General features: G+C 39.7%; 1 protein-coding gene across 1 annotated transcript in view; it reads right to left on the bottom strand.

The window, feature by feature from the left end:
* Positions 1 to 15,320, bottom strand: part of LOC146629274 (netrin receptor UNC5D-like) — a 188,961-nt gene that overhangs the window by 43,226 nt on the left and 130,415 nt on the right. The window contains exons 3-4 of the mRNA XM_085358470.1: positions 1,413 to 1,556; positions 1,098 to 1,201 (exon numbers count right to left, since the gene is read on the bottom strand). Of these exons, the coding sequence (XP_085214596.1) occupies positions 1,098 to 1,201; positions 1,413 to 1,556 (248 nt within the window). The remainder of the gene's footprint in view (positions 1 to 1,097; positions 1,202 to 1,412; positions 1,557 to 15,320) is intronic.

Below are 15,320 nucleotides of genomic sequence, written 5' to 3'. Positions count from 1 at the left end.
AAGTGGATCTGTTTCTGAAAGGTGCTGCTCCCTGTAATGGAGACAGATAACTCCTAAGTTTAACAAGACTAACAATGAGTGAGAAGGACAAACAGATTAAGAACAGCTCTGTTCAAACAGCCAAGTCTGGATATTTTGACAGGAATTGTATTTGCTCTATTTTCTGTTTTGTTTTTTGTTTTTTTTGCTGGGATGAGGAATTTTGTGTCCAAAATCACACATGATGAAATATTTTCTTTTCTTTTTAGTATGTACAAAATCTCAGTGCTATTTACACTACACTATACTAAAACTGAGAATTAGACAGCTGTGGCTCAGAAAAGACAAAAACTAAACAAATAGTTATATATACTATATAATCCTGGGAATATACATACCAGTGACCCTGCCAGTATAGATGCATACTGTAAATAAAATGTCAACTCTTAACTGTTCTGTTGTTTCATATAAAAGAGCTGGAAGACATGCAAACGGAAGTTATGATTAAAAAACAAGTCAGTGTGTTTGCAAACATTACTGACCTCCACAAAGCTTTATCCATTAGCATCAGAAAACGTATCGGTCGGTTTATGCAAAGGCACGTCAATCAGTTTGGGAGTAATGGTAGATCACAGACTGCCCCTTTAAGTAAATGCAAAGCTTCAGATGCTTGGTTACGCAGGCTTTGATATCTATCGACACATCACCCTACTGAGTTTCCACACGAAGGCGCGCAGCATCACAGCACAGAAGCACCACTCAGCAGGACTGTCCACAAGAGCCTCATTTTATATTCATAGTAAAAATTAAAATAGCAGTGACGGGTACTCTCTATCAGACATGCTCATACAGAAATACTCACCCTCAGAAAACAGACAAAGATAGCAAAAGTGAAAGGAATACATTAATTGTGTCAGCTCATCAAGTATTAGTCTTGTTTACACTGAAATGAAGAGAAAAAATTACAGATGTGTCCTGGATTTGCTGTGGCTGGAGAGAAACAAAACAACATGTCACGTAAACAGAGCTATACTGTGAGTAAAGCAGATGGATGACGGCTTCTCTCCAAGCAACACAGGAGAAAACGTTACTTGTTTGAAGTGCAAGAAAGCCCTCACCTCAGCCACAGGCACTCCCTCTGGGGGACGACAGTGCAACACAATCATGCCATTCAGAGGCACCTCGGTGCCTTGGGGGTCCTGCTCAAAGTTCTTCCGCAGGTCTAGGCAAGAGAATAAACAGCCCTGCTTTATAGAAGAATAGCACGAAGGAGCAAACAAACATATATGCACAATTGTTTCATGTGTGACCTTCTCTGTTTATGTATGTACAATGAATGCTTTCTATATAATCCCCTCACTGGTTTAAAGTCAAATAACCTTCGCAGACACAGTAAGGTCAGGCTGGTATCAAAGTGACATGGTTTCGCTTACAGGCAATCCGGACTGTTGCCTTGCGGCTCTTGGAAGTTCCCAGGTGACTCCAGGCGACACACAAACACCAGTAGTCCTCTGGGCCATGAAAGTCCTCCACCTGCTGACGCGACACGTTGATCATCACTTCACGGATCTTCAACCCTGCAGGCGAAACGCATGATTGTTTAGATTAGCTTTCATTATATTGCAGGAATGATCAATCAAAGAGATGAAGATTTGCAGGGACAAGATGATGAGTGAAATTTGAATCTGATAAGATTATCAGCAGTAAACAGATCTGCCATTTGCCAGGAGGAGATGGAGGACAGTCTGCTTGTCAAATCAAATCAATTTCAGGGATTTTTGTTTAGACAACAATTTAAAATGTTGTCCGGATGAAAGTGTAGCCGGATGTTATGCTTTCATCTGGCTAAGTCACAGAGCAGACCATTTCATTATTGACACAAATATATATATGCCACCAGCAGCACTTTAACAAAGCCTTGTTCAAGTTTTAGCCCGGCAAACAGATGGGCAGCAGTGCAAAGTTCTTGTTGTGGTAGATATATTTGGTTTTGAGCCTTCATATCCTCTCTCACACAGCCTGCAAACCATAATCCATTTATAATGAAGTGACACTAAATGCTTTCCAGCGGAAGCATTAACTGAGAGAGGGGGAACACATGAGCTTCTTATTGTTGTGAAGAACAGCATGATAATGTTTTTTTTTTCTTTAAAAACATTTAAAGGTCCATTTCTGGTCATTCTTTATGGATGTGTATTGTCTGTGATGCACCCATAATGAGATAAGTTTCTGAGACTACAGATGAGAATATAAAAGTGCTGTATATCAAGTATGCCAGACCATGCACGCAAGATGACAAGCTTGGACCATTAATGCATAATAGGGTAGCTTCATCGGGTATCAAGGAAATTGTAGCTTTCACCCAACATGTGTGATGTCTGTCTAGCCTTGCAGAAAGCTCAATTTCAGCCATCCAGGTTGAACAGACTTATTAATATGTGTACGCAGAGTAACGGGGAGCTAATGTTCAGTTTCTAGTGACCAAAGTTGTCATTCCCAGCAGCATGCAATTAAACCTGAACACTGTGGAATAAGATAATAACAAAGACCCACCCCTGGAAAGAAACTAGTATTAGAGCCTGGAGCAGCAATGACCTACAACAGAAATGTAAATGAAGTGCAGTAACTATATGCACTCATGTCATCATTTCTTGAGTTTGACTTCTAATAGTAGTGTTAAAATGAACAATGTGCTGGAGCACAGGCTTAAAATTTTCTGGTCAGCTGAGACCTTTCTGTTTGTTTTTTTCTGGGTGCTCTACATCTGGTAGTATGAATACCAGCATGGCTGGTTGTCTGTCTCTCTGTGGTAACCTTGTGATGAACGGCAACCTGACACAACTGCACTGTCTCTTGCCCAGTGGCTGCTTGGATAGAAGTACACCAAAGGAGTGAATTCTGTTGTCAAATGAAGCCAACAAACTAACAATGGACTAATTGGACTTTTTCCACCATAGGCAGTTTTTTCGCTGACAAACCTCCATCTGGAGCTGGTTCTTCTCGGTCTATTATGTCTTAGAATGATAAAAACTGCAAAAGACAGCTGTAAAAATTGCCAAAAGTTGGATGCTCAGTGCCGCATTAATACTCTGTTTCCTCTGGCTTCTGGTGTTTTGCTAGAAAAATAATTGGGTCTCCATTTAGTAGTATTTTAATACAACTCTGATATGACTCTCGGAGAGATAATTGCAAACTGTGAGGCTGTTATCAATGACATTACACTGACAGCAATAACACTGGGATGTATGGATGCATTGTTTTCAATTACTTATCTGTAGGCATGCAGAATCCAGCATGGGGATGGGTGACTTCCCCACATACAAGAATATTTTCTCTATAGAAATGTAATTACTGATGTATACACTCAATCAACAATGGTTTGATTTCCATATAAGTAAAACTTTTTAAAAAACGTCCTAAAGCCAGATCGTCTTTGATTTATGGGACAGCTACCAAATCTTACTTAACAGCATATCTCATAACAGCTGTTCAAAAATCACCATAAAGCTTGGCCTCATGTGGCTTATTGCTTAATTACACAGACCTACACTTGTAGAGGAGTCGTCTCTCCACAGGCGTTTGCCATCATTCCGTACATAGACGGCAGCTTAGACATGGGCTGGGATTAAATGAAAACTAATAATGGGAAATGAAAGGTTATCAAAGGGAGCCTAATGAAGTAATGTTAAACAGAAATGTTCTCTGAAGACACTGTAATCCTCTGCAATGACTGGCTGATATTATGTACAATAAGCCCCCACACTCAGTGCACTCCTCCCTTCCACTGTAACAAATTAGAGACGTAATCAAGAGTCCTGATTAAGTGAGAGTGAAGAACATTTAACTGCAGGAAAATAAAAAAACACATGATTGCACCCTTGAGAGGGACAATTTTGTCAAATCAAATCATGAGAAATTTGCAGGGGTGGTGTGCCACTGAAATTCAGCTATTTTAATATGGACAGGTGGATTTGTTTCCCTTTGACCCTCTCATTTTCTTTTGACACTGAGAACTCAGGAAACACACATACACCATTCATACACTACTACTATTACTTTTACACGGCCTTTACAGCAGGCACTTTAACACCACACAGTTCTGTTAAATTTTTCACTGTTATTTATATAGCGCAAAATCACAACAACACCTGCCTGAAGGCTCTTTATACTGTGAGGTAAAGATCCTTCAATAATACAGAAAAAAACCCAACAATCAGAAAACCTTCCTCAAGGAAGCACTTGGCGACAGTAGGAAGGAAAAACTCAATTTTAACAGGAAGAAACTTCCAGCAGCCATCTGCTTTGATGGGTTGGGGTTAAGTTGAGGGAGGCAGGGCAAAAGGCACACTGTGGAAGAGAGCCAGAGATGAATAAAAACTAATTATTAAATGCATTCGTTCTGGGGAATCTCTGAGAAGGACTGCTCACCACATACCTTTAAGGGTTTTATTCTCTATTAGCATTTACAGCAGCCAGATGTAACAGTAATGTGATGTTGGCAGTTGGCAGAGCAGCAAAAACTCCAAAAACAAGATGAAGGATGTCATCTCAGCTCTGTGTTTTGTGGGTTCATGATTATAACAAAGTTGAAAAGACAGACAGAAAAAGTTGTTGATCCCAGCGGCTGCAACCAGGCTGAAAGGGGGGATGGGTTCAATTTAATATTTAGTGCTATAACACTGTAGCACAAAAACACTAAAATGCTGCATGTGGCACAGATGGCACAGCAGAGCTCGTCACACATGCAGTCAGTGTTGTTTTTTACTTCTTTATACAGGGAGTGCAGAATTATTAGGCAAGTTGTATTTTTGAGGAATAATTTTATTATTGAACAACAACCATGTTCTCAATAAACCCAAAAAACTCATTAATATCAAAGCTGAATGTTTTTGGAAGTAGTTTTTAGTTTGTTTTTAGTTTTAGCTATTTTAGGGGGATATCTGTGTGTGCAGGTGACTATTACTGTGCATAATTATTAGGCAACTTAACAAAAAACAAATATATACCTATTTCAATTATTTACTTTTACCAGTGAAACCAATATAACATCTCCACATTCACAAATATACATTTCTGACATTCAAAAACAAAACAAAAACAAATCAGCGACCAATATAGCCACCTTTCTTTGCAAGGACACTCAAAAGCCTGCCATCCATGGATTCTGTCAGTGTTTTGATCTGTTCACCATCAACATTGCGTGCAGCAGCAACCACAGCCTCCCAGACACTGTTCAGAGAGGTGTACTGTTTTCCCTCCTTGTAAATCTCACATTTGATGATGGACCACAGGTTCTCAATGGGGTTCAGATCAGGTGAACAAGGAGGCCATGTCATTAGTTTTTCTTCTTTTATACCCTTTCTTGCCAGCCACGCTGTGGAGTACTTGGACGCGTGTGATGGAGCATTGTCCTGCATGAAAATCATGTTTTTCTTGAAGGATGCAGACTTCTTCCTGTACCACTGCTTGAAGAAGGTGTCTTCCAGAAACTGGCAGTAGGACTGGGAGTTGAGCTTGACTCCATCCTCAACCCGAAAAGGCCCCACAAGCTCATCTTTGATGATACCAGCCCAAACCAGTACTCCACCTCCACCTTGCTGGCGTCTGAGTCGGACTGGAGCTCTCTGCCCTTTACCAATCCAGCCACGGGCCCATCCATCTGGCCCATCAAGACTCACTCTCATTTCATCAGTCCATAAAACCTTAGAAGAATCAGTCTTGAGATATTTCTATACAGCTTGGAGTAAGACAACATGCATGAAGAGGATGATGTGGACAAAATACTCATTTGCCTAATAATTCTGCACTCCCTGTAATCCAGTTTCATCCTTTTCTCTCAGCATTACATTCCTGTGTAAACGTCCCAGTAGCAGGTTAAGAATCGGGCAAGTCAGTATTTTCTCATTCGCATACAGCATTAATAAAGCCTGGACTTCACCAGCGGTCCACTTCTCAGCATATTCGTCTATTTTTAGAGCTAAATGTTGTTTACACAGCTGATGTTTACATGGACTTTTTTTTATCAGGCTGGTTGCCAGGTCTGCGGCGCCATAAAACATACGCCTCGCCAAATGACTGTACACCCTGAACCTAAGAGTAAGATATGCAATTGTCAATACAGAGAAAATACGAGCTGCTAAAATAGTAGTAGTTTTTTAAGTACACTACAGTGCATGGACAATAGAAAACTGGTCCAGTTGATCCACTGGGCTTATGAGTATGAAAATAATTTAAAGGTAAGGAGACTAGTTAATGGGGTGGTCATATTGCCTGTCATGTCTGAGTGTGGGCAGGCAGGAAGAGAGGACCCAAAATGCAGGACTCACTGAGGCGGAAGTAATTCAAAACACACAGCTTTATTGCTGGTAAGAAGCAGAACAGAAAAACACTAACTAAACTGGAAGAACGGAATGAGTAGGCAGGAAGGCTGGCTGGCAAACGGAGCACACGGAGGAAGCGAGGGTAAACAGACGTTAACGATGCGACACCGAGTAGGGGAAGACACAGACACTAAATACAAGAGGTGAACGGAGCAAAGAGGAAACAGCTGGGAGACACGGCTGACGTTGATTACACTGACGAGACAGGGAGAGCACAAAGCTGAACGCACTGACAAAGGGCACAGACCTACAAAATAAAACAGGAAGCACACGCCAGACAGAGACAGACTCGTAAACAGGCATAATGACGTCATGGACAAACAGAGGGACATACGGGCAGAGAAGACTAAGCACAGGCAACCTAAACCAAACATAAGGGCAAGATAACAAAACCTAAACCAGAAATAATCATCATCAACATCATCATCATCAGATAACTAAAGAATCAGAATATAATTGTAATCAAAACAGTATCACCAGAGAATAACTAATCCATAATGCAAAATAAACCAAAACATAAGAAACTCAAAATACTGGGTCGACCCGACCCAGGACCGTGACATTGCCTCTTTATTGAGGCAACATGATGATGATCAGTTTCTTTATCTGTTGGATAACCAAATCACAATGGTGAATTTAATGAAACTTGATGGGAAGGTGGAACATGGGGAAGGAAAGAACTCATTAAATTTTGGGGCAGATCGGGATTATAATAGGTCACTTCTCTCGGTGGAGGATGTGAGCTCCAAATGCAGAGCTTCTCATCATTATTAATGATGAGGGAAGCAGAAAAAAAACAACAAAAAACCACCAGTTTGCTGTCCCTGATGCCAAATTTTAAGCTGAAAGCAGGCGAAATTTATTCTGAGGTGAAGGGAGCTACAGCTCTGCAGACTTAGTGCAAAAACACCTTTCTCTGGCACACAGTCACCATTAAACAAAAATTAAAAGGAAGAAAATAAAAGTGACGTCTTCCCTGTCAAGCTGTTTATAATTATGCAAAAGCAAACTTACAAAAAATAATCTCAGTATTCTTATATGTCTTTCCCTCACAAATGTGTACAAATCCTTGAGAAACTGGTAATAAAAGCCCAAATTGGAAGGGTGGGTATTGTCTCTCTGGCTGTTCTTTTGAAAGTTATTCCGAGTACAAGCTTCCACCACATTAGGCAGAGATCAAAGGGTCTATTCCCTTTTTTCAAGTGTCCTGAAATGCCACTAAGTGACACCATGTTAGAGAAATTATCCAATAACTGCTCAGTCATGCTGGTCCTGATGGTGCATTCAGGAATACTAACATCCATTCACTTCCTTGCACGCGCCTGTCCCTAGGTGCCCGTTTATTTCTGTTTTACCACTTTTTCCCTCCTGTGCTCATTCTGCTTTCCCTTCAGGCTCATGCCAATAGCTTTTGACAGTGCACCACAAAGCCCTGACAACAGACCTCAATGAAGAGTAAGCTTCTCTTGCCTCTTTAATCATGTACACTAATATATCTCTAATCTAGCCTTCACAAGAGACATACCAATCCTGATGCTCACGTACCGTTCTGGGTTGCTCTCATTCTCTCTTTCCTTCACTGTCTCTCTTTTAGTGCATTTGGCATGAGGCCTGTGGTGTCTTCCTACTAGCTTTAGTCTATTGTTTCGCCTTGGCTGAGTTGATGAAGAGGCCCTAGGAGAGCCAGGCAGCGCCAACTACAAGTGGCTTGATCCGACAGGGCCTGACTAGTCCGGCTCAGCTCAGTCCACAGGATGTCTCTGTCGTACTTAACGCCACAGCAAAAGGGGATTTTCAGCATTCTGTTTGTCGGAGGGATCCTTCTGAGGCAGCTGTGTACATAGTTAGTGGGTGACATGGCGTGGGCTGAGGGTTGAGGTGGATGGATATAGCTTTAGGAAAGCGTCTGTCTGATGTGAACCCAGCTTTGGGGAAATGTTTGTGTGATGTGACATTGCGGCATGCATCTCAGCATGTGGGGGCTATGAGGGTTGGCTGAAGGCCAGACACAGACGAACCCTGCTAGACAAGCGGAACATGCTCCCAGCAACATCTTCAGTCTGGTCCCAGCTGTGTGTGTCATACTTAATCCTGGAACCAAAGGGACGCATTACTTCATGCATAAAAAAATCATGATAATTCAGCCATTAAAATGCTGCGAGTCCTTATTTGTGTCATTCCCCCAGTTGCCTTGTTTATGTTTATCCAAAAACCGCATGGATGCTTATTAGGAACCACTTCTGCATACATAAGTAGTTTTCACTCTGTGGGCCACTTCATTTGTTTCACTTACATTTCTTTAACTAATAGTTTGCGACACTTAGAGACTCGAAGGCACCTCGCTTTCCTCTCACCAGTCCGCACCTTCCTTTCTTTGTTGTGACTTTATGCATGGCTGATGGTATCACGCCGACTTCTAGGATCACAATGCACAGCAGTGGGGTCAGTCTGCTGACAGGACATCAACAGGAATGGATATCCATACTTCCTGTGTGCAGTGGGTACTCACACACTCTCCTTTAATCAGTTCATCACTAGATCTGCATGAGCTGCTATCCTCTCCTCCTCGAGACAACCAATGTAGTATCCATTTTCAGCCTCTCATTCGCTCCACAATCATCCTCTCTATTTCCAATGTCCTCTTTCTCCTATTATCCCCTCTTTCTCTTATCTCTCAATCAGAGTATCATGCTTTCAGCTGAAGTCTATTGGCACAGATATCCCCTCTGTTCCACCTTCCTATCTCCTCTTCTTTCACTCTGTCCTTCAATTATCTTTTGAGTTCTATCACTCATTTCCATCTCTCAAGCTCTCTTACAGCACTTCAGAAGAGACAGAAATAAAGTCATCGTACTCGGGTCAGAGCATGTGGTGCGCTGTCTTGTCTTTAGAATCTTAAGCCAAGCCCATTTCCAACCAAAAAGCAGAAACTCATAGATTTAACGCGCACACAGATTTGATGCTACTCCCTAAAAACATAGTTTATCTGTGTGTGTTGTTTTCCTGAAGGGAGGCTAGAATGTGAGTAGTGATGATTACATGGAATATCCAGCGTAGCTCTGTCTGCCTCAGGTTTAGAAAAATGAGCAATCACAAAGGGATAAGTAAATAGATTACGTTGTTGTACCGTTCAGCAGTAATTGTGCTTTCCTATATGCCGGTCAGTGATGCCTTTATTTTTCTTACAAAATCCAAACTATAGGTTTGTACTCAGAGTGAATATGAAGATGCCTTCCGATCAAATTTCCAGCAATTTAAAAATCATTTAAGCCTTCGGGGTGCTAAACTTTCTATGCCATAATTTAGTTTGTCTCTTCTTTTCTTTTCTCCCACAGTAAATTTCACTTTCTCCGTATCTTGTCTAATGTTTCATCCATTAGACAAGACAACCCCTCAGAGTTTCAGGAACTGCATAACAATGTATGAATATGGATATGAATATGTTCCCTACAGAAAGCTCTCTGTTTGTGTTTATGTCAGACTCCCATTACTGTCAGTGCCGATCATTCTCATGTTTCAAAGTTGCCTTTAGTGCTAAAGCTAAGGCATGCATACATTAATGGCCCATTTAGCAAAGTCGGTCTATTTGGTTAATACCAACCACCCATTTTTGATGCGTCAAACACAGTATGCAGTTACACTTCTCAAACAGTCATAGATACCCACAGGGAAATTGACTTATTGCATAAATATACAAATACAACATGCATTTAGATTTTGGTAAGATGCTGTAAATTCAGTCAGGCTACGCCACCTATTCCTCGCCAAGACTTACATTATGGTTCCTTCCACCCTTGCTTTTTGACTTCTGTTATTGCTTTCCTGCATTAATTAACAGTGTGCTGACCAAACTACTGAAAACCTGTACTACACTAAAAGTTAACTATCTCATTGATAACTCTAAGAACTCTAATGATAAACCCTTTCACTGGGTGGTGAATGAACTGAACTTTAGTCATTTGCAGTCTTGTCAAAACACATCATCTAAGGGTGTTATGTTTATCATCTCATATTAAATGTGTCAAAAAAAAGAATCATGTGTGACATCATATATACCATGGTGTGATACAGCTATATGCAAAGGTGTTACCATAGTCAGATAAGCAGCTAAGGAAAGGATTTGCTGCTCTGTCATGTTGGACAGGTTGTGTTAGGATTATTGGAAGAAAGGGATACAATTCAATGTAGTTTTTAAAGCAGTGTGTGCTTAGCAACAATATATCAAGTGATCTAACTCACTCTCTCTTCCGACATCAACTGAAAATATAAACTAAACCTCTACCAAACTCATTGTTTCCAGTCTCTATCAAGACACTAAAGAGTAGCATTTGAGTGCTTGGATGGACTGATGAAGCATTTGTTGAAACATCTGTGTGTGTGTGAGTGTTGATTTTTCAAAATTGTTTTTTAGTTATTAAATTATTAAATAGTTGTTTTTACTGCACTTTAATGGTTAAAGTGAAACAAATTACAAATAATTAATAATTCGTTTGAAAATTTCATCTTTAATTGTTAATAAACAGCCTGCCAATACCCCTGTCTATTTTTTCAAACATTTGCTGGTTTATAAATCAAATCAAATCAAATCAAATCACTTTTTATTGTCACATCACATGTGCAGGCACACTGGCACAGCACATGCGAGTGAAATTCTTGTGTGCGAGCCCCACAAGCAACAGAGATGTGCAAACACAACAACACAAACGAGCAAAATACAAGAATGGCCAACCTGAAACTAATAAATATATGTACAATATATAATAGTGTATGCATTTCTGGATGTGTATACTAAATATTTTCCTACGTGTGTGTGTGTGTGTGTGTGTGTGTGTGTGTGTGTGTGTGTATACACATTTTTACAAATTAAATAGTAAAAAATAAATAAATAAATAATGTGTTTTGTTGATTGTGAGGATAAGAATTTCTGCCCTTTAAGTCTTACTTTTTATAAGGATGCAAGACATGCATGCTTGGTGATTACTAGGGATGGGTACCGGTATCCGGTGCCATTAGAAGTGCCCTCATTTCTAAAACCTGCGTACAGACACACCCCTCACTTCTAAAAAATGCGCACAGACACACCACAGTTCTTTTTTTTCCTGAAATGTCATACACTTTGGATTCTAGCCAATTATTTTACCTTTGCAAGCGTAGTAGGCAATTTTGTGTTCTCCATTCTTTAAGCACCGTTTAAGCACCGGCACCGTGTCAAAAGTACTGGTTTGGTACTGGTATTGGATAAAACCTAAACAATACCCATCCCTAGTGATTACAGTCCTGTGTAGCCTTAACCCTCTGATGTCTAATTTTTGTTTTTGTTAAATTATTCTCCGAGCTCTTTGCAATCAGGAGGGAGCATAATCATTATAACTGACACACAGCAATAATTACTTACATTTTGTTTTCTAAAAAAGTCAAAGTTTGCCTTTCCCTAAAATACAGGGACACCATATTGATCCCAGAATAAAATATGGTTTGATCACAGACCCTTTGTGGCACATAAAAATTGGCTGATTGTGAAGATCTAAAGCACAGAGTGCACACACAATAAAGAGCACGTTCATTGCTACATTTATGTATTATTATTCACTCCAGTGCTATTGAAAATGAGGGTTCTCCCTCAATGTATTTTCTAGGATTTTAAATAAATGAAATGATTACAAGTGTTAATCTGACAGGGTCATGTTCTCTATATTAGTAGTTTCAATATCAATTTGCCCATTCATATCTCTCCAACCTGGATGGTGAAACACGGTTTCCCTCTGCAGTCTGCCAGATACTGTTAGGTCCATAATTTGTTGGACAAAGGCACAATTTTTGAAGTTTTGCCTCTCTACACCACCATAGTGTTGAGTTTAAATCAAACAGCCAATGTTTGAAGTGGATACTTTCAGCTTTAATTCAAGGGATTTTGCACAAAAAAACGAAAGAAAGAAAGAATAGAGGGTCCCCCATTCTCAAAGGCTCAAAATTAACTGGATAACTGACTGACAAGAAGTTACATGGACAGGTGGGGTCCATTTCCTTCTTATTTCAGGACAAATGAAGTAGACTTAATATCTGAAGTTTATTATTAGTGTTACATCTATGCTTTCTAACTTTCTAATAATATCATTTTAAATGTGAAAGCTAAAAAGACATTTTAGTGCAAATGATGGAGGTGGTCTTTCAGCTGAAAAACCAAAATGAACCTATAGGAAAGACAGTAAAAACTTCAGGAGTTGCCGAGTCACCAATCTGGACCAACTCGGCAAAACAAAAAGGCCTGAAAGACCACAGAAAACAACTAAAGCACATGAATGAACTATTTTCATGGTTCAGAAAAGAAACTTCACAAAATGCAGACAAGTCAAAAACTTTTGTTAGTGTATCATTGCCAATGTATCATTGCCTGGATCTACAACTGTGCTTTCCATATATGTAAAACATGGTGGATGTATGGTTACCAATGGAACTGGGACACAAATGTTTATTGATAAAACTGTGACCGAAGTAGCAGTATGAGTTTGTCCTGTGAATCAAAAACAAACAGGCTCTGCTCATATTCAACCAAATGCTGCAAAACTGACAGGATCCCAAATGGATAAAGATTCACACCATACTGCAAAGTAAGTCACCTGATCTCACCTATAAAGAACATGCCTTTCAGGAACAGAAGACAAAAATAAAGGCAGAGAGAACCACAAACAAGCAGCAACTGAAAGTGTCAACTGTAAATTCTCATCTCAAGGGAGCAAAAAGCATCTGGTGATGTCCATGGGTTGTTGACTTCAGGGAGTCATAGTCTGCAAACGATTTACATGAATGATGTTACTTTGTCCAATTACTTTTGTACCTCTGACCAATGTGTTTTGTTTCTTAAGCCCTTCAAAATGCCTAAAAGATTAAACTACTTACTCATAATTGATCTTAGGTAGCTTATTAGCATTAATTAATTAGCTCCAACCTTTTAATTGACAACAGAATATCTTGAATAATCAGAGTATCTTGTTCCCAGACAGAATTTCTGGCTCATCCAGATGAAATATATATGAATGTCAGGGACTCTTTTTACTCATTGAAATACAGAAACAGCAGGAGCAGAATGGATTGCATGCATTGCCCAAAACTTGCCACTTCTGAGAGGCGATCTAAATATTTGTGGCCGAAGACAGAAAATGAACACGTCTGGGCTGTAGCTCTGGCTGTTCAGTATGTTGGAACGTTTTGCCCTCTAGGAATAAGTCAGTCAAGTAAAAATTATGCGCTTTTTTAACCACTTGTGATATCATTAATGTAATTTTTACAATAACTGAACAAGAACCCGCCTAGAAGGCAAATAAAAATCTAGAAAATTCTTTTCTCTGATAGGGAGAGAAAAAAATAATACTGCAGTTTAGCCTCAAGAAGGAGATTTTGGTCGTCTCTTATTCCTTGTGGGCTGCTGACTTGGACTCTGTGACTGCAATTACATATTTCACTCTCATGCCTTTGACTGGATGCAGATGCCAAGTAAGTGACACATTATTTTTACTGTCTTGCCAATTATGAGTCAACCGAGTGGTCATTTTCTGCTTTGTGTTTGTTATAAAGTAAAGCATCCTCCCTTTGGATACCTCACCAACAGCTTACTTTTTATGACAGGCCACAAGTAGCACTTTTAAATGTTGGTGTTTTTCTCTTTGGTATTTTCATTTATTGCATAGTGTGTTTGGCACAAATGTGTGAGAAGAGGCACAGAGAGTAGTTGTAGTTTCATTCAAATGAGGTTGCACAAAAGCAAAGTGTTGGTATTTTGGTGAAAGCTGGATCATAAGCATGCTGGGAATACACGCAGAAAAGAACCAGGTTCTGTCAGTTCTCACTGAGCCACAACTCCAGGAATAATGCTAAAAATTAAAATAATACATTTGAGTTAGCATTTACAAATGAGGAGACGAAAGTTCAGAAAAGATAATTCAACGAGTTGGAAATTAATAGGTGATACTAAGCACACACAGGTGCTTTATACTAAAAGAAATACGACAACCTTTTCCTTTAGTTACTTTAATTAAACATGCCTGTCTAAAGGAAGCAGGACAGCTTGGTGATAAATCTGCAGCCTCTAATTTGAAAAGTAGAGCACTGGGCAGAGCCATTGTGTGCAGTGATTCACTGTGTTTACATTGATTAAATCATGTGCAAACAGAAGTAGGCTGCTGCAGAATAACCACACAGACTTCTGCGCACATCAGACTGCTCAATTAGATCTTTGTTGTTGTGCCAGTGTATGTGACATCCCGTGGCTGCAACGGACACAAGCAGTTTAGGGTTAAAAAAGAAAAAAGAAATCAGACATGATTAAAAGTTCACACTGCTCTCATGACCATTAGTTCTCTTCTCACCCCCCCCTCCTATCTGAAAACACCAGATTACCAGCAGGCAATATTCCCATGTGTCATGGCCTCCTTTTTTGTCTGGCAAAGTGGTGTTTTACTTTCAATTTTTGAAAAGCATTTTAGCTTTTATGTGATAAAAATACAAAAATGCCAAATGTAGTAATGGCATTAATAAATTATTCCTATTGTGTTTTTTGATTTCTATAGTTAATGTACAGCCCAAACATTAGTTTAAGTACATCACTAGAAAATCTAACTGGGCTATATCACACATCTCCACTATTTGTTATTGAATGCCACAGCATCTGTTTTCAGCTGCGGATTGTTTTGCCTTATTACATTCACGTCAAACTCTGCATTATTCAGACAACATGCTTGGAGAAACTCTTTTTTTAGTGAGTTGTTTTCAAAACGCCACTCTGATTGCCAGATCTGTTCAAAAGGTATGAGAGCAGTAATGAGACTGTCGGAGAAGTTTAATGTTTGTCCCCACAGCCCTCCATCTTGTTGTCTGCTTTAGCTCTTCCCTCACTGATTCATGATTTTGATTAGCCCATCCAAAGCGTCTCCCCTTCATCCAACAATGCCTGGCGTCACGCAAGAA

The sequence above is a fragment of the Diplotaxodon limnothrissa genome, linkage group LG7, assembly GCF_057381915.1.
Source record: "Diplotaxodon limnothrissa isolate DT_005_m linkage group LG7, D_limnothrissa_male_GT1.1, whole genome shotgun sequence".
In the NCBI taxonomy this organism is placed as follows: domain Eukaryota; kingdom Metazoa; phylum Chordata; class Actinopteri; order Cichliformes; family Cichlidae; genus Diplotaxodon; species Diplotaxodon limnothrissa.
The sequence above is the reverse complement of the archived record's forward strand: the minus strand, read 5'-3'. Positions and strand labels throughout refer to the sequence as shown.